Source organism: Heterodontus francisci, chromosome 13 (genome assembly GCF_036365525.1).
Source record: "Heterodontus francisci isolate sHetFra1 chromosome 13, sHetFra1.hap1, whole genome shotgun sequence".
Lineage (NCBI taxonomy): Eukaryota > Metazoa > Chordata > Chondrichthyes > Heterodontiformes > Heterodontidae > Heterodontus > Heterodontus francisci.
In genome coordinates this window covers 12,274,408-12,294,259 of record NC_090383.1, presented here as the reverse complement: position 1 = coordinate 12,294,259, position 19,852 = coordinate 12,274,408, and the positions used below count along the sequence as shown (strand labels likewise).

The following is a 19,852-nucleotide window of genomic DNA, read 5'->3' as shown; positions in this document are numbered from 1 at the left end:
GCAGGTTTGGGGGAAGAGTGGTTAAAAGATTGTGGTTAGGAAAGAACTAAAGAGGAATAGCAAAAGAGGCCCCAAAGTGGGAGGAAGATGGGGAAAACTTAAAAAGAGCTCCATAAAGATAAGTAGCTGAATAATATTGTGATTCTTTTATTTGAAGCTATAACAGCAGGAGGTAACATACCAGGGAAAATGCAATGCATATATTCCTGTTGAAAATGAAGCAAACAGAATTTGGGAGCTGGAGTACATGGTAAGAGAGTATATTTGCAAAATCACAGTGCTGGAGTTTTGGGTATGTGACCGAAAAAAAGTTACAAGGCTTCTGTCTATGCTGTAACAATTCTGTGATTTTGTGAAATTTGGAGGAAAGCAAGGACTCGCAGGGTGGCAGAGTGGTTAGCACTGCAGCCTCACAGCTCCAGCGACCCAGATTCGGTTCTGGGTACTGCCTGTGTGGAGTTTGCAAGTTCTCCCTGTGACCACGTGGGTTTCCGCCAGGTGCTCCAGTTTCCTCCCGCCGCCAAAGACTTGCAGGTTGATAGGTAAATTGGCCATTGTAAATTGCCCCTAGTGTAGGTAGGTGGTAGGAGAATTGAGGGAAGGTGGGGATGTGGTAGGGAATACGGGATTAATGTAGGATTAGTACCTGCAGAGTCTCATCGACAGGTTTGCGGCTGCCTGCAATGAATTTGGCCTAACCATCAGCCTCAAGAAAACGAACATCATGGGGCAGGACGTCAGAAATGCTCCATCCATCAATATTGGTGACCACACTCTGGAAGTGGTTCAAGAGTTCACCTACCTAGGCTCAACTATCACCAGTAACCTGTCTCTAGATGCAGAAATCAACAAGTGCATGGGAAAGGCTTCCACTGCTATGTCCAGACTGGCCAAGAGAGTGTGGGAAAATGGCGCACTGACACGGAACACAAAAGTCCGAGTGTATCAGGCCTGTGTCCTCAGTACCTTGCTCTATGGCAGTGAGGCCTGGACAACGTATGTCAGCCAAGAGCGACGTCTCAATTCATTCCATCTTCGCTGCCTCCGGAGAATACTTGGCATCAGGTGGCAGGACCATATCTCCAACACAGAAGTCCTCGAGGCGGCCAACATCCCCAGCTTATACACACTACTGAGTCAGCGGTGCTTGAAATGGCTTGGCCATGTGAGCCGCATGGAAGATGGCAGGATCCCCAAAGACACATTGTACAGCGAGCTCGCCACTGGTATCAGACCCACCGGCCGTCCATGTCCCCGCTTTAAAGACGTCTGCAAACGTGAAATGAAATCCTGTGACATTGATCACAAGTCGTGGGAGTCAGTTGCCAGCGATCACCAGAGCTGGCGGGCAGCCATAAAGACGGGGCTAAAGTGTGGCGAGTCGAAGAGACTTAGTAGTTGGCAGGAAAAAAGACAGAGGCGCAAGGGGAGAGCCAACTGTGTAACAGCCCCGACAAACAAATTTCTCTGCAGCACCTGTGGAAGAGCCTGTCACTCTGGAATTAACCTTTATAGCCACTCCAGGCGCTGCTTCACAAACCATTGACCACCTCCAGGCGCTTATCCATTGTCTCTTGAGATAAGGAGGCCAAAGAGAGATAGTTAGTATAAATGGGTGTTGATGGTCGGCACAGACTCAGTGGGCCGAAGGGCCTGTTTCAGTGCTGTATCTCTCTATGACTTAATTAACTGGAATATGAGTTAGTCTGAAAGAGAAAGGAAAAAATAGGAGAGCTATATAAATAAATTGGATTTTATGGAGGAAGGAGAAAGTGGGCAAAATATGTGTCAGTTTTAGTTGATCGAGAGGTTAAAAAATGGGAGCTCAGTAAAGGGTCAAATAGAATGTAAAGATAACCATGATTAGATGAAAGACAGAAGTTTCATAGAGTGCAAATCTCCTCTGTATTGAATGCCCCCTTTTTTGTAAATGTGCCTATGTAAATATAGGAACATAATACTTAGGAGCAGGAGTAGGCCATTTGGCCCTTCAAGCCTGCTCTGCCATTCGGTAAAATCATGGCTGATCTGGTTGTGGTCTCAACTCCACTTTCCTGTCTGTTCTCCATAACCCTTGACTCCCTTGTTTATCAAAAATCTATCTAATTCACCCTTGAATAAATTCAATGACTGAGCATCCAGTGCTTTCTGGGGGAGAGAATTCCACAGACTAACCACTGAGAGAAAAAAAATTCTCATCTCTGTCTTAAAAGGGAGATCTAATTCTTAAGCTGTGTCATCTGGTTCTACTCTCCCCCACAAGAGGAAACATCCTCCCAGTATCCTCAGTACTTATCAAGTCCCCTCAGAATCTTAGATGTTTCAATAAGATCACATCTCATTCTGCTAAACTCCAATGGGTATAGGCCCAACCTGTTCAACCTTCCTTAATAAGATAAGCTCTTCATCCCCAGAATTAGTCGAGTGAACCTTCTCTCAACTGCTAATGCAATTAAATCCTTTTTCAAATAAGGAGACCAAAACTGTATACAGTGTTCCAGATGTGGTCTCACCATGGCTCTGTACAGCTGCAGTATAACTTCCCTACTTGTATTTGCTGTACCTGCATACTAACCTTTTGTGATTCATGTACTAGGACACGTAGAAAAGATTTTAAGTGCAATTGCAGTGGTACTTTTAATAAACTTAAAGATAAATATGGTAGAATAGTTTGTAGGAAAATAGACTACAAACCTTTTCTAAAACTAAACTTGTACAGTAGAAACTGAGTTAACATCAAAAAAACTAGTGAGCACCAACGAGTGGATAATGAGATATATTTGAATTGACCTTTTGGTTAATCTGCTCAAAAACACCAGGCATTGATAACTCGTAGATAAGGAAATTCTTTAGTTGCTTGTAGCTATGTTTTAATAATTTATATAAACGTAAGTAATTTAGACAATTTTTCATTTAATTACGGGAATTTTGAATTTCTCTTGCACGCACTTCAATATCTCTACCATAAGTGAAAGTGATTGCAAAGAAATGCAACTAGTATTTTTGTAGATTTTTTTTCTGTCCTATGACTCTGACTGTGTATTCATACCCAAGAAAGCCATTAGTACCAAATCATAGAACCATAGAAAAGTTACGGCGCAGAAAGAGGCCATTCAGCCCATCGTGTCTGGGCCGGCTGAAAAACTAGCCGCCCATTCTAATCCCACCTTCCAGCACCTAGTCCGTAGCCTTGCAGATTCCAGCACTTCAGGTGCAGGTCCACGGATCTTTTAAATGAGCTGAGGAATGATGTTGAAAGGTTGAATCATTTTGGAATAACTTTCAGGCAGGAAGGGGAACAAAATTTAATGAACTGTTGCTGGTTTTTGCTATTCTAAGAAACTTGTGGTATACACTGTGCACAATATAGGGACTTTTAAAAATCTGATCTGTATTTTCAAGGGTGGATTTCTCATTAGTCATTGTGAATCTGACCTCTAAATTAGTGTTGCATAAAAAGAGCAAATTAGATTGTCAAATTAAGGCTATTTTCTTCAAAGCATTGTCACCTGCTAGTTCTGTGCCATTTTTCCCCTAAACTTCATGTTCAAATCCCTTCACCTGGCTTCTGCTCTTCTTGCAGCACTGAGACAGTTCTGGATAAAATCACAAATGATATCCTTTATGACCATGGTGCACCATCCATCTTTATCCTCTACAAGGTGTGTTATGGTTGACTGCACTATATTTCTCCATAGCGTCACCTCTGTTCTACTCAGCAGGACTGTGCTTGCATGGTTTCACTCCTATCTATTTGATTGCAGTAGTTTGTCTTCCTGTCTCAACAGTGCCACCTTTTTTGGAATCTCACAAGGATCTTGCCTTGGTCCTCTCCTGTTTCTCATTAGCATTGCCCAATGGTGACAAAATCTGCTATCACTGGATCAGCTTCCATAGATACTGATGATACTGCCTCTCCAGCTCTTCTCTCAAACCCACAACCATGTCAGACTGCCCAACCAACATCAACATACTGATGCACCAAAACTGCCTCTAACTGAACATTAGGAAGAGAAAAACCATCAAATAAACTCTGCTTCCGTGTCAGAGGTCTCAACTCTCTCCCAGGCCAGTATCTCAGACTAAACCTTTGTGTCATTACTCAATGACAAGCTAAACTACTAACCCATTTCCTCTCCAGCTGCAACACTCCATTCCTAAACTTCTCTGTCTCACCATTTCCTTTCCTTACATTTTACAAACCTTCTCTCAACCCATCTTTGTGACCGAGCTTTTGGTTACCTGTCCTAATCACTTTCTACACCACCCCCCCCCCCCACCCCCCCCATCTCCATTGATCAGCATTTGTTTTTTTAAAAACATTTATTTCCTTCATTTCTCTAAAGTGTCTTGAAATATTTTCTACAATAAATACAAGTTCTGTTAGGTATGGATAAGTTGAGAATTGAATTATTATGTGCCTTTTGAATCTGAAGTATTGCATATTGTAATGGGACTGGGGCAGGATGCAGAGGGTTCAGTTGGAATTTATGCAGGGTGGAGATAAGGTAGGGCTAGAGATGAATGTTGTTGTAAAGGTACAAGTAAGCACTTTAGTGATGGATAAGTTGGAGTCTGAAGCTTGGTTCTCGGCCGAACAGGATACTGACATTCTGTACAGCTTGAGCAAGCAACTGGAGAGGTAGTGAAGTCCTTGGTAAGACAGCAGAGTGGTCAGTGAAGACCTAAAATGATGTCTTTGGTAAGGGCTCTAAAGTTAAAACGGGTAGCTAGAAAGTTTGATTACATTTTTTGTGATTTGTAAAGGCACTCATTTCATACATTCTGGCTTCTGTGTCAAATTGCTATCTTGATGCTTTTTTTTTTGAGATGCAACACAAATTTGAATGTGTTGGATAGGAGATGTGTGCTAGATGTGAATGGTTGGCATTCTTCCATCTACAAAGCAAACAATCCATTTAAGTGGGGTGTCTTCTCTAGGTGCACTTTTGCTGATGGCTGTGAAGGCCAATCCTTGAGAGGCAGGTTCTACCACAAGTGCTGCACGTGAAGCTGCCAAGTGGCACTGTGAGTTGTTTTTGACATTGATGCCTGTTGCCAAGATGCTTTAGTGCACATCGGTCCACAGGATGTGTTGTCATTTCCCTCTTTCGCCAGCTACTGTCTCCCAGGTGCGATAGTCGACATTTAGAGCCTTCATGTCACACTTGCAAGCAACTTTGAAGGGGAGTTTTGGGCGTCCTACTGGCTATCTGTCCCCGGCTATCTCACCATACAGAAGGTCCTTGGGAATGCAGCCTTCTTCCATCCTGCGGACATATCCGTTCCCCCAAAGCCACCTCTGTTTGGTTAGTACCAACACACTTGGGAGCTCTGCCTTTGAGAGGACTGCTGCATTTGTGATTTTGTCTTGCCAGGATATACCCATCGAAGTGATTTATGAATTTAATCCCTTATAGGCACTAAACCAATTCAGGCGTACATCCCTATGAATCTCCTTTAATTAAGTTCAAATTAGAGAAATTCCTATAGGCACTTATTTGGGTCCAAAGAATTGAACTAGTTTTCCTTTAAAGAAAGAAAACTAACAGAGAATATTACCAGCTTTCGGATAGCCATTTTAAAAAATAATTATGGCTAAGTCATAAGTATCCCAGATATTATAAGGGTCTGGGAAACTCTTCAATACGTATCTCTCCACTTGAAGAGACACAGAGAGGGGGTTCGTGTAGTTGTATACAGAATGCTGCATGAGACGATTTATTAACTTTTATATATTATTTAAAGAATTGAACATGTAATACACCTTTAAGTGGATAAGTATATCACAATATCAAATATTACTAAGAGATGTAGCACATAATATTTCTAAAATAGAATCCAAAAGTTTAACTTTGCTAATGTTACAGCAAAATATCTTTAAATTTTGATGGATATTCTAAGTAAACTTTTACCTTAAATTCTCCAAGTAAGCCATAGGGTGAGAAGTATTGTTGAGGAATTCACTTCTAATTTTTGCTTCAGAAACTCTCATGTCTATACTGTTTCTAAGGTATCATCTGACTTTTTAGCATATGGGTGTTACCTTTCCATGTGTTTTTCCTGCTTTCAAGATCCATATATGGGAATATTATTAACTATCATCTCCACTTAATGTTTTGCTGGAATTCCCCTGCTCTTGAAGTTGTGAGCATTTATCTGGTCAAAATGTTTATAATTGTATTTACTTGACCTCTTTTCCTCTAAGTACTATTCTATTTATTTTTTTATTATCTATAATTGTGTTTTTTATGGTGCCTTCTAACAACCTGTTGAATCGATCTGTCTACATCAGCAACCCCATCAACTAATTAAGTCTATTGCTGCCTCTTACCGATGTCACACAGGATATTTCAATGTGTTTTTATCCTCCCACGTCCCTGGCAACAGAAATGCTGAAATGGATTTCCCAACTTAAATGGTGTTTCTGGTTCACATTCTGTTTTAATAGGGACCTTGACATTTCTAACTACCTTCATAAAGGGGAATTTCATTGAGTCTTGAAAGCTGACCATTTATTCAATCTTTAACTCTAAGAGGTATAATATGTTAACTATATCTAAATTCTACCTAATTAAGCCTATTATACCTATGTTTCATCCCACCATAATGCGCTGCAGACAGCAAAGATGGAAATAATTGAGCTGCTTTTCCTGGTAGCTGTAAGTCTCCTATGTTTCACAGCCGTACAGCAAGGTGCTGAGAACACAGGCCTTATAAACCATCATCTTGCACTGCACTGTACAGTTTGATGGCTCCACTTCCAACAGTGCTCATTGTACTATTTTTATAATATACTAAAGCATGTTTTTAATTTTTATTCCTATTTTCAGTTTGCTGATTGGTATGGCACCCACTTGTTAATTGTGATTTGTCGTAAATTCAGATTTTGTATTCATAAAACATCTGCATGTGAGGTCTAACACCACAGCATGTGCAAACATCCAATATGTGCCATTTTAATTTTATTAATATAAGCACACAAGTCTCATGCAAAATGTGTACATTTTCAGGGTCTATAACTATGAGCCTTTGACGTCGTTGAAAAATTTACGAGCTAACTGCTATGGCAAATATGTTGCTCTGCGTGGAACTGTTGTCCGTGTCAGCAATGTCAAACCTTTCTGCACTAGAATGGCCTTTACATGTAATACATGTGGAGATATTCAGAGTCTACCTCTTCCTGATGGAAAATACACACTCCCTACCAAGGTATTGTGCTATTATGTCAGAGAGAAAAACTGTATTGATAAGTTTTGAATTATTTGAGGAAACTAAGTTCAAATTCTTTCTAAAGTGTTTAGCACCAGATTGTCGCAGTCGATCCTTTACACCGAATAGAAGCTCTCCATTAACAATTACAGTAGACTGGCAATCTATCAAGTAAGTGAACCTTTGGTTAAAGAGCTTTGCATTTTATGTATTTCTAGTTTGTAAAAAATAAGTTATTATTCGATCCAGCTGACCAGAAGGACCTGACCTTGGTGGCATTGTGATTCTATTTGGTGCTTTCACTGGGAGATATATAGTAGTACTTGTTTAAGATGGTATTATACTCTGTTTCCAACTTGTGGAAGAACTGCAAGGAAAATTTATAGCTCAAAAGAATTGAAATACTTGACACTTAAATAAAATAACTAGGCGATCTTTCATTATATTTCCCAGTCAAGACCAAAGGCACTTTTAAGGTCAAGCAGTGTTAGAGGGTATAGAAATAATTAAACTAAGATGGGGGAGGGGTAGTTTTTTTATTCATTGTTGGGGGGGTGCGGGGAGTTGGTTGGAAGGCATGATTTGGCCTCAACGTAGGAGGGAGGACTGATTGTTCCATCGGGTAGGAAAGAGGTGGGGTGCAACAAGGTATGAGTGTTCCAGAAAACAACTTTTTCCTCGGGGAGGGGCAGGGAGTGCTGAAGGCACTGTCTTTTGCAATAATTCTTCAGCCTTTTGCTTTAGGTGGCCATGTCACATAATGGTATGCTGACATCAGCAGCTACACACTTACTATGTTGTGACCATATCCCATTTATAATATATAAGAAGTTATTGGCACATGGCACCGTGTAGGTTCAAGTGTTCATTTTCCCACTTTAGTTGCTTCAGTGATGTAAAAGTTTAGTATTGGTACCTGTATGTATAGAATTGCAGTTTGTAGCTGAGATGCTATGGAATTGATGGTCTCCAGGAATATGTGTTCTTTTTAAAGTACAAGAGCAAATGTACTTTTGCCATACACAAATGGGTGTTTGTTTTAACATGGAAAGGCCTTTTCTCATTTAGATAAAGTAGTACACACGCTTGGATCTTGTTTTAACAGATTACAGGAGCTTTCATCGGACGATAAGAGAGATGCTGGGAGAATTCCTCGGACTATAGAATGTGAGCTTATCCAGGACTTGGTAGACAGTTGTGTTCCAGGAGACATGGTAACTGTCACAGGGATTGTCAAGGTGGCAAACAGTAGTGAAGGTATGACAAAAGTTTGCATAAATTGCACACTTTTTTGTTTGCTGTCCAGAATATCTGCACCAAGTGATGGTGTGATGACTTTGTTACAGTTTCAATGACCTCTGTCTTCTACCCCCCTCAGCTCTTAATATAAAATCTCCATCTCCTTTTCTCTATCTTTCATATCAATAGAAGAAAAGGTATGGAAATAGTTTAAAGGAGTTGCAAAGGGTGCAGTGTGGAGTATTTCCAGTATAAAGTACTCTCATCCATGCATCAATGTGTACAATCTAACAAAACTCCGGTAGTGTTGATTTTTAAACTAATTTCTGTTCCTTTGGAGAACTGCCATTTTAAGCCTTCACTTTCACCTGGCATGTTTCTAATGATGGAGATTACTGATGTGCCCTGGGGTGATTATACTGGTTTACCTGCAAGCTAACACTTCATATCAATGTGGATGCTGATCTGGAGGTACCCAAACTAAGAAAGGATAGTTTTGGCTGGGTGCTGCTGTGCCAAATTTATATTGGAGAACTGATTGATCGGAGCATGTTGGAAGACAGTAAGCCATCATGTGGTTCAGATCATTGCAATATTATCTGAATCACCTAATGTTTTGCAGTTTTGAAATGCATTCCAACCTGTGCTACTCTGTATAATGTATGCATGTAGCCAGTATTTTATTTTTGGCACAATATAACGATAAATAATGGTAGTGGCAGCTGTTGTGATTGTCAGCACAGTTCTTGAACCAAAACAAGTTATTGAGACGAAAGTGATACTGAGCTTTTGCCACAGTATATTCAAGTAGAATTGCTTATCTGTTAATTGATTAAAATCCTTGAGTTAGTAACACTGTCAAAATCCCAGAACATTTGAAATCAGTAATACCCTTGTGCACATTCGGGATACTGTCAAATTCGTCAGGCCTTTTTTTTAATGCGTCCACCTGAAACAAGTGTCGGCCTCTTTTCAGTATTGAAATATGGGTTCTGCGCTTATTTCGCAACCCATTTGTGAAACTTGTTATGAGTAATCTGAGCTTGTGCTGAAGAAACAGGTAGCTTTTTTATATGTACCATAATATGGAGCAGGAACGAACGTGAGTCTCCATGTTGCTGCCCATATTGGAGCTCAGCAAAGCAGCGAGCTACCTCTGGAGGCACGACAGGCACTGGCAGTTTGCTAGAGTTACTAAAATGATGCCCGAGACCCAATTTCTGTTGTGCCTTGCGGGTCTCCTGATTCAGGCACCCATGGGCCATACCAAATATTTACCCTGACTTTCTTCTGACTTAACTGTGATTAAGGCCATGGAAGAAGGTTCACTAGATAGCTCTATTTTGGCTATATTTTATTTATATATTATATGTATATTCATTATTCTGTTTTACTTTTTAGGGAAGACTAGAAATAAAGATGACAAATGCATGTTCTTTTTGTATATTGAGGCCAACTCTATCAGTAATGGTAAAGGACGGAGAAATGAGAGTTCTGAAGAGGTATCTGGTGATACAACCTCCATGGAGTTTACACTTAAAGAGCTTTATGCAATTCAAGAGATTCAGGCTGAAGAAAATCTTCTCAAATTATTTGTTAAGTATGTTGTATCCTCTTTATCTAAAAGTGCTGTTTGGTATCATTTTGAAAGGCATCTACAGATCTTTTTGTTTTGCAGCTCATTGTGTCCTGCTATATATGGTCATGAGGTGAGTGCCATGGTACAGTAAGAAAGCTACCATTAATTTATAAATAATACATTTTTTGTGCTCAAACAGCTTAATTTAATTGTATTTTGGTGAATGTAAGCTCCCAATAAATGGATGTTTTCTTTGCAGCTTGTCAAAGCAGGATTGGCACTGGCACTCTTTGGAGGCTGCCAAAAATATGTGGATGATAAAAATCGCATTCCTATCCGAGGTGATCCTCATGTGCTCGTAGTTGGTGACCCCGGACTTGGAAAGAGTCAAATGCTGCAGGCAAGTAAAGTTATCATATACAAAAATCTCCTTTTATAGGCAAAATGTAAGGATTTTCAAACTTATATAAATCATTTTTTTTTTAAATGTCTTCAATGCTTTTTCCAAAGATATGAACTCCTACTGAGGAACAGTTGTAGGAGTGTCAGCCATCCCCTCATATCTTGTTCAAGTACCCATTCCTTTGTGAGTGTTGGTACACTGTTAGAGCACGGAGGTCAGCTGGTTGCGTATCCAAACGTCTGGAATTGATATCCATACAGCTGACAGTGGTCTGAAGCACACACCCTGGCAGATTTTTTTTTTCTTTCCCCTGTTTAGCCCAATTGTAATACCTCAGTGCTTGTTTACCCCACTGAGTTCCAAAGTGCTGGAGCTAGGTACTACCACATTATGGAAATCCTGGTGCTTTCTACAGTTCAGCTTAGTTCAGTTCCACTGGCTAATGTTTCAGTTTTCAAATGAAGCAGACTTAGACTGAACCTGATCCCAATTTTGGATGTGGTGGACAAACTAGGCACTGTGTTAGAAAAAATGGGTGAAGTTGTGATTTATATACCAATCTTGTAGATACCTCATTAAAAATAGAGGGGATTTTTGGCAACACTACAATATAAATCTATTACTCAGAATTCCTTATACTCAATTTCTGATGCCTTCCATTTTAGGCAGACATTTCCTGAGGGATAAAATTTGTCCTTGAAATAACTATAGATGGTGATTTATTTGAATTGATGTGTAGTTCATTTAGTTGAGAATATTACTCAAGGGAGAGACAATATACAATAAAATATTTAAAATGTCACCAGTGCTCAGACTTAATACGGTATGTGATTTCCAAAAGGTATCAGGTGCATGTTTGATGTTTTGCTTCTATTTATTGTCATCTTCAAAACCATGGTGCTAGTTATGCACTTTACAGATAAGTATATTTAGCTATATTTTATGCTGAAGTGCCCATTTGCAATTTTATTTCTAGGCAGTATGTAATATTGCCCCACGGGGAGTATATGTCTGTGGTAACACCACCACTAGTTCTGGACTTACTGTAACTTTATCAAGGGACAGCGGAACAGGAGATTTTGCATTGGAAGCAGGGGCTCTTGTACTTGCTGATCAAGGTAATTAATAAATTGGTTATACGGTAAAGACTGAATGCATAGCTAATTACGCAGCCATGAACTATAACATACACGTGTATTGGGAGTATGTCTGACTATGGTACTTGACTAGGAGTTTAGGAAATTAATTGTAAAATTGATTCAATCTGACCAGTTAGTCTGTGGGAGGTTTTCTGTTTATAATATTTGTCAGTTACTTAAAAGGAAATGGAGCAGTAGTACAGCGTGCCATGGAGTAGTGGACCGGGTTTCAGGCTCACAGTGGCAGAACACATTGCACTCTTGGCCATGTTTGGTACATCACCAAGGGATGGGGGGGAGGTAATTACATTCTCAAAAAATAATAGCTCTGGTATGTTCACTGCTATAGCAAATATATTTGCAATTGCAATGGAACTTCTTAGTGCATGCTGAAAGATTGGGATTTGATTTGAACCAATGTCATCTGTTAATTTTATACTGTTGAAAGGTACTAGTCAGGCTTGCTGTTGTTTCCCTTATTAAACCCCTCAAGTCAGCCATTGATATGTTCTGAAACTTATTCCCAGTTATGTACCCCTCTGTCATTGCATTCATTCTTATTCCTTAATGATTTGTTCCTTTTAAAAAATCTAAGTCATTCTATATTCCATTCTTTCTTCCTGTCTAACTGCTTTTAATTTCTATTTTCATATATTTGAAAAGTTTTGATCAACTGTATCCTATATTTTGTGGAATTTATCATGTGAAAAAATATTTTCTGTTCTTTGATCAGATCAAAATGATATATTTGATTGTAATTGGCTAAGGGATAGGAAGCAGTGAGTAGTGGTGAACAAATGTTTTTCTGACTGGAGAGAAGTATGCAGTGGGGCTGCCCTTTCCCAGGAGTCAGTATAGGCCTGTTGCTTTTTTTGTTGTATATAAATGACCTGGACTTGGATGTAGGAAGTACAATTTTTGAAGTTTGCAGATGATGCAAAATTCGGCAATGCAGTAAATTACAAGCAGGATAGTAGCAGACTTCAGGAGGACATAAACAGACTGGTGAAATGGACAGGCATGAGAGATGCAATTTAATGTGGGCAAGTATGAAGTCGTTCACTTTAGGAAGAACAGCATGTAGAAGCAGCCTAATCTAAATGGTACTATTTTGAGAGGGGTATAAGAGCAGAGAGCCCTGGTATTCACAAATTCTTGAAGGTGACAAGGCAAGTTGATCTGGTTAAGAAAGGGTATGGGATACTGGGCATTGAATATAGAAATAAGGAAGTCATGCTAAATCTTTGAAAATCACTAGTTAGGCCTCAGCTTGCTTTCCTTAGAACAGAAGTTCAGGTGAGACCTAATAGAGGCATTCAAAATTATGAGGGGTTTTCATAGTGAAAGTAAGGAGAAACTGTTTCTCTGGCAACTAGAGGTCATAGATTTAAAATAATTGGCAGAGGAACTAGAAGGGAAATAAGGAGAAATTTTTCACAAAGTGTGTTTTTCTAATTCTTCTAGATCATCCTCGAATTTACTTCTTTGTATTCTTTCATGGGATGTGGGCGTCGCTGGCTAGGCCAGCATTTATTGCCCATCCCTAATTGCCCTTGAGAAGGTGGTGGTGAGCAGTCTTCTTGAACTGCTGCAGTCCATGTGGTGTAGGTACACCCACAGTGTTGTTAGGGAGGGAGTTCCAGGATTTTGAACCAGCAACAGTGAAGGAACGGCGATATAGTTCCAAGTCAGGATGGTGTGTAGCTTGGAGGGGAACTTGCAATGGGTGGTGTTCCCATGCATTTTCTGCCTTTGTCCTTCTAGGCGGTATAATTCATGTGTTTGAAAAGTGCTGTCGAAGGAGCCTTGGTGAGTTGCTGCAATGTATCTTGTAGATGGTACACACTGCTGCAACTGTGCATCGGTGGTGGGTGGGGTGCCAGTCAAGCGGGCTGCTTTGTCCTGGATGGTGTCGAGCTTCTTGAGAGTTGTTGGAGCTGCACTCATTCAGGCAAGTGGAGAGTATTCCATCATACTCCTGATTTGTGCCTTGTAAATGATGGACAGGCATTGGGGAGACGGGAGGTGAGTTACTCCCTGCAGAATTCCCAGCCTCTGACCTGCTTTTGTAGCCACAGCATTTATGTAGTTGGACTAGTTCAGTTTCTGGTCAATGGTAACCCCCAGGATGTTGTTAGTGGGGGATTTGTTGAATATCAAGGGGAGATGGTTGGATTCTCTCTTGGAGATGGCCGTTGCCTAGCACTTGGGTGGCGGGAATGTAGCTTGCCACTTATCAGCCCAAGCATGAATGTTGTCCGGGTCTTGATGCATATGGATACGGACTGCTTCAGTATCTGAGGAGCCGTGAATGGTGCTGAACATTGTGCAGTCGTCAGCGAACATCCCCACTTCTGACCTTATGATGGAGGGAAGGTCATTGATGTAGTAGTTGAAGATGGTTGTGCCTAGGACACTTCCCTGATGAACTCCTGTAGTGATGTCCTGGGACTGAGATGATTGACCTTCAAAAACCACAGCCATCTTCCTTTGTGCTAGGTACGACCCCAACGAGTGGAGTATTTTCCCCCTGATTCCCATTGACTCCAATTTTGCTAGGGCTGCTTGATGCCACACTTGGTCAAATGCTGCCTTGGTGTCAAGAGCAATCACTTTCACCTGCTCCACCATTAGTAGCTGTGCCTTCAGCTGCCAAGGTCCTAAGTGCTGGAATTCCCTCCCTAAACCTCTCCACATCTTCACCTCTCTTTCCTCCTTTAAGATGTTCCTTAAAACCTATCTCTTTGTCAAGCTATTGGTCATCTGCCCTAATTATTATGTAGCTCGTTGTCAAATTTTGCTTTATAGCACTCCTGTGAAGCACCTTGTGATATTGTACTGATGTTAAAGGTGCTATATGAATGCAAGTTGTTCAGATCTGGAACGCAATACCTGAAAGAGTGATGGAATCAAATTGCACTGGAGATTTTAAAAGGCAATTGGACATGTATTTGAAGATAACTAATTTGCAAGATTATGAGGAAAAGCTGGATGTGGAACTAAATTGGACAGGTCTTTCAAAGAGCTGGCACAGGCACAACCAGCTGATCAGCCCCCTCCAGTGCCGTAGGATTCTATATCAGCCCACCATCTATGTATAGGAGTGAGGATTTGGCTCTTATAGATCTGAAAGATTGGGTGCTTTTTGCTCGGATAATGCCTCAGCCTCTCAGCTTAGGCTTCAGGATCTACTGTTAATTGTCACTCAAATTGTAATTCTGCACTTTTTTTTATATGCTTTATGGATTTGAATATGTGCTTTCTTTTCAGTTTATCCCAAAGCATTGGCAGCAGAGTTACTTTGGAGTTATTGTTTATTCAGAAATTGCTAGAATTACTCATTTATTTTAGTAAAATTGACATTTCTGTTGTTACAACCATGAAAACGTACTTTACTAAATTTTCTCTGATCTATTTCAGGCATTTGTTGCATTGATGAGTTTGATAAAATGGGAAACCAGCACCAAGCCTTACTGGAAGCCATGGAGCAACAGAGCATCAGTCTCGCCAAAGCTGGAATTGTTTGCAGTTTGCCAGCCAGAACGTCTATTCTTGCAGCTGCTAATCCAGTTGGAGGCCACTACAGTAAAGCTAAAACAGTCTCTGAGAACTTAAAGTAAGTTGTACTTGCATAATTAACATTTTGGATTATTTTCTGCTTTGGCATTTCAGGTAATATGAAAAGACAAACTCACGGTTTGATGGTTGTGTTTTGGTCTTCTGCATTATGTAATAGTAGGATGTGTATTTCTCCCTATGATTTGTCTCGATGACTTTCTTGTATCAGCAGTACTGTCAGAGGGAAACAGCAGCTGGAGGTTGAAGTAGAAAAGAATGTTAAATCTCATGGAAGTAATCCAAGGTCAATCTTTATAACTGGTCAATGGGAGTTGCATTTGGGTAACTAAAAGGCCGGAAATAAATTTTAAAAACTGAAAGTAAAACCAATCGACTATTAGTTCAATATAAAATTCTCAACTCTCTCTGAATCAGTTTTTAATTTCCTTGCAAAGCACATCCATATTGAAAATTATATTTACTTCAGCATGGAGGAATATTAAGCAATGTATGTATGAATTGTATGTTGTGCTATTTTTTACATGATGAAATGCATGCAGAAATACCTCAGCAACAAATAGTGTTTTTCATGTTTGAAGTAGCTTTCATTATTTATGTTTGCTGTTTTAGAATGGGAAGTGCCCTACTTTCAAGATTCGATTTGGTATTTATTCTGCTTGATACTCCAAATGAAGATCATGACAACCTTCTTTCTGAACATGTCATGGCCTTGCATGCTGGGAAGAAAGCAACCTTGAGCAGTGCCACAGTTTCACGTCAAAGCACACAAGACAGCAATACTTCAGTACTTGAAATTGCTTCAGACAAACCATTATCAGAAAGATTAAAGGTACAGAAGTGTGCAGTAATGGTGAAATAGTGAAACCAGAAATGATTTGTTTGACTGTATAACTAGTGTATTTTATAATATGCTTATAGTCATGTATAAGTCAGCATCTTGACAGTGGCTAAGATTAAAGTATTAAACTCCCACTGCCCAATTGTCCAAATTAGAAGTTAAAATCTCTTGGCCATCAGAAAGGCTGTTATACAGATTCACCATTGGGTTGTGTCCAGGACTTCCTGAACATCAAAACTCCTCAAAACAGAAATACATACAGTGATAACATCAGATGTGGGAGAGAAAGGAAAAAGAAAAGCTTGCATTTAAACAGACATGATAAAGTGCTATCAGAAATGTCTCTGTGCTTCACCTACTATGAATTACATTTGAATTGAAATGACTGTTGCATGCAGGGAAACGCAGCAGCCATTTTGCACACAGAGTCTCACAAATAGTAATGTTATGAAAGATCTGTTGTGAACACAGAAAACTTCAGGACACTTGGAGAACTTTGGGATGTTCTGAGGTTGTGAAAGGCATTATATAAATGCAAGTTTGTTCTTTGAATAATGCCATGGGATATTTAGTGTCCATATTGAATGAAGCAAGTGAGTTTAGTGTCTAATTCAAAGGGCAATGTCTCTGCCAATGTAGCACTCTCTTGGGACTAAATTAATTGCTCAGTTGCTTGGAGAAGGGGGCATGAACTTATACACTCCTAATTTGGAGCCAACTATCTTATCAACTCAGCAAATCTGACATGATGTGGAGAAGCTGGAAAAGCAAAGACTATATTGGGATGCTAATAACGCAAAATTTAGAACTAAGAAATAGCTGGGGAACTGGATATTATCGTGGGTTTATTGTCCTTTCACTTTTATTGTCTGGATTTAAATCTGTCCCATTCTATCCTGATAGGATGAAATGAGTTCTTAATGGATGTGGATCCACAGCACAAAATTATCCACAGCTAGCACAGTTTAACACTTTCACTCAAGGGTGGAAGGTATGGGAAATGGAAAAATCACATTGATGCTTTTTTCTAAGGTTGAGGTTAAGGTAGATAGATAGATGAATCAGTAAAGGGAGCTTTCTCTGCATTTGGCTGTGATTTACTTGATCTGGACTGCCTGCTGCTGTCATTGTGCAGAAAGTGTAAAAATGTTCCACTCCTGACAATTCTAATGCTCAACTTCAGTAATAAATGGGAAACAGCATGGATATAGTAAATTAGAGATGCGGGTAATTGAATATAGGTGTCTGAATTAAATTAACCATTGTTGTTTTTAAGACTCTACTAGACTCCAGATTATTAGAATTGTGACCTTGAAACATGTTTCTAAAAGTTTTGATATTTTAACACATTTCCTTTTTCGATGATTGGCTACAGATATCTAATAGTTTGTGTTCTCCACTGTGTAGCATTCTGATCCAAAGAATTTGTATTTAATAGCTTTTCCCTGGAGAAAACTTTGATCCTATTCCTCATCAGTTATTAAGAAAATATGTGGGATATGCACGCCGTTATGTTTGTCCAAAGTTATCTGTTGAAGCAGCTCAAGTACTTCAAGAGTTTTATCTGGAGTTGAGGAGACAAAATCAAGGTCCAGATAGCACTCCAATTACTACCAGACAGCTGGAGTCTCTTATAAGGCTTACAGAGGTAAATAAGGACGTATTGTTCAAAGTAATTTTGGGCATTTTCTGAAACATTATTTAAACCCGAAATATGTGAACATGCTTAAAACGTATGTCAGAATTGCTGCATATTGCTTGTTTTTCTATTTTCTAAAAATGACGCATGCTTATGAGTATTGTTCACATTAGGAATTTATGACTCACGAGTAAATTCAGATATTCTGCACTTCTGACTGGAAAAGTTGCTCAAAGAGAGCACAGCTTGAAGGATTAGCAGTATGGTGTTGTAATTTTAGCTCTTTTGACAGTGCTGAATTTATTCTACTAAATCCAACAATCTTGCAGCATCCTTTTGTCACATTAGGGGTCAAATATACCTGTTATCCTTCATATTGAGAACAAGGTAACTCTTGGGGAGGAGAATAAGTGATCTCAATGGCCCAGTTTTAGTAACCTCACAAATAGCATTCTGTGATCAAAAGGGTGGCAAGTGATCTGTTCCTTCGGGCTCTATCAATCTTGATCTTGGCACTAAAGGCATAGAAGGTCAGCTGAAACAGAATTCTTCCCCCTTTTCTGTGGTGCAACACTTGACAATAGTTAGGAGTTTTCACCTGCAGCGGGTCAAAAAAACTCCTGCGGTGGTTCAGAGTTCAGCAACCTGCTCTCCTCAAGTTAAACCTTGTGGCGTCTGCCTTGACATCATCATTAACCTTGAACTGACCTTCAAATCGCACATCACGACCATCACTTAGACCACCCATTTCCACCACCAAAACACTGCCTGCTTCCATTCCTATCTTACCCCAATTCCTGCTGAAACAGTCACTTATGCCATAGTTGCTTTCTGACTCTGCAAAGATCTCCTTTATGGCCTACAGAGCTGCTAACACTTAAACATCAACTCTCCCAGAACATCACTGACTGTATCCTATTTATACTATTTTTGATCATCCATCAGCCCTATCCTTGCTGAGGTACCCTATCCATTGCCTATTGATTTGAAAGTTGGGATCCTCATTAAAAAAATTCCCTCTAAGGCTTTGCTCCATCCAATTTGTGTAACCATCTCTAGCTCTGTCGCCCAGGCTGCATTTTTCACTTTTGATTCTGGCCTACTGAGTTTTCCTCCTTCCCCCACCCCCACTTCTCCCTCCACTGCACCGTCAATTGTAAATTCTTCAAGTATCATGGCATAATTCTCTGAAATTTTCTAAAACCTTGTTTCTAGCCATCTTCAAAAGCCTCATTGAAACTACCTCCCCTTTTAATCATCTTTTCTAAGTCTTCTGCCAGTTTCTGAATCCTCTCCCATTGTGAAGTATCTAATATTTACAAGATTATAGTGGCATTGCGAAAGTTGCTATTATTTGGCACTAAAGTGCATGCTCATTGGAAATATTTGGGAGCAGACTGATTTTCCCTGCATCTGTATCTCTAGTTCAAATGTTGCTGTACTATGTTCTGATGCATGGTAATTATTGTTCTGTTCAGTTCAGTGTGCATTGATGTTGGAGATAAAAAGAAACTAATTTCTGTGTTTTGAAAGGCAAGAGCAAAATTAGAACTCAGAGAAAATGCAACAAAAAGTGATGCAGAAGACGTGGTGGACATCATGAAACATAGGTAGAGGCTTTTCTTTAAAATGAACTTTATTTAATCTTTCCAGAGTGAGCAGAGGCAAGCATAAAGATACAAAATATGCAAAGCTACAACATGGAACAAATAATACACAAACACGGGCTAATTGAACTGTTGACTGAGCATAATTAGGAGGAAGAAATTAATTTATCTCTAATGCTTCCAGGATGTGCCGGGAGCTGATAAGTTTTAGTGATTTACTCAACATTTGGAGGGCAATGGGTACAATTAATAATCTTTGATTTGATTATTATTAGTTGATTTTTTTTGTAGCCATGGCAAAAAAAGCTTATACTTCACAACTGCTTAAGGATCTTTTCCCCACTTTTGAGATTGCAAGAGCTCATTGGAGCTGCAATAATCCAAATCAAGTAAGGAGATTTACACCTTTTATGAAGTAAAACACAAAGTTTTCCTATTTTACAGCCCATCAAGCTTTAGCTGGAGTCATTGGGGTCTGACAGGAAATTGTATATTTGGAGGTATGGTGAAAACCAGCCCAAAGTTGTTACTGAATTTGCAAAGATGGGCCCCAGTCCAAAATCTGACTTGGAACTACATGCCAATTTGGAAAACCCCATCTGGGTTAGTAATAGGAT

The 19,852-nt window shown here is 39.7% G+C and overlaps 1 protein-coding gene across 2 annotated transcripts in view; it reads left to right on the top strand.

Moving 5' to 3' along the window:
- mcm8 (minichromosome maintenance 8 homologous recombination repair factor) overlaps positions 1–19,852 on the top strand; it is a 33,864-nt gene that overhangs the window by 9,979 nt on the left and 4,033 nt on the right. For both annotated transcript variants that reach the window (XM_068044365.1, XM_068044366.1), the window contains 11 exons: positions 7,014–7,212; positions 7,298–7,383; positions 8,318–8,469; positions 9,853–10,051; positions 10,130–10,160; positions 10,290–10,434; positions 11,414–11,551; positions 14,993–15,188; positions 15,761–15,980; positions 17,428–17,637; positions 19,162–19,238. In XM_068044365.1, coding sequence (XP_067900466.1) covers positions 7,014–7,212; positions 7,298–7,383; positions 8,318–8,469; positions 9,853–10,051; positions 10,130–10,160; positions 10,290–10,434; positions 11,414–11,551; positions 14,993–15,188; positions 15,761–15,980; positions 17,428–17,637; positions 19,162–19,238 — 1,653 coding nt within the window. The remainder of the gene's footprint in view (positions 1–7,013; positions 7,213–7,297; positions 7,384–8,317; positions 8,470–9,852; positions 10,052–10,129; positions 10,161–10,289; positions 10,435–11,413; positions 11,552–14,992; positions 15,189–15,760; positions 15,981–17,427; positions 17,638–19,161; positions 19,239–19,852) is intronic.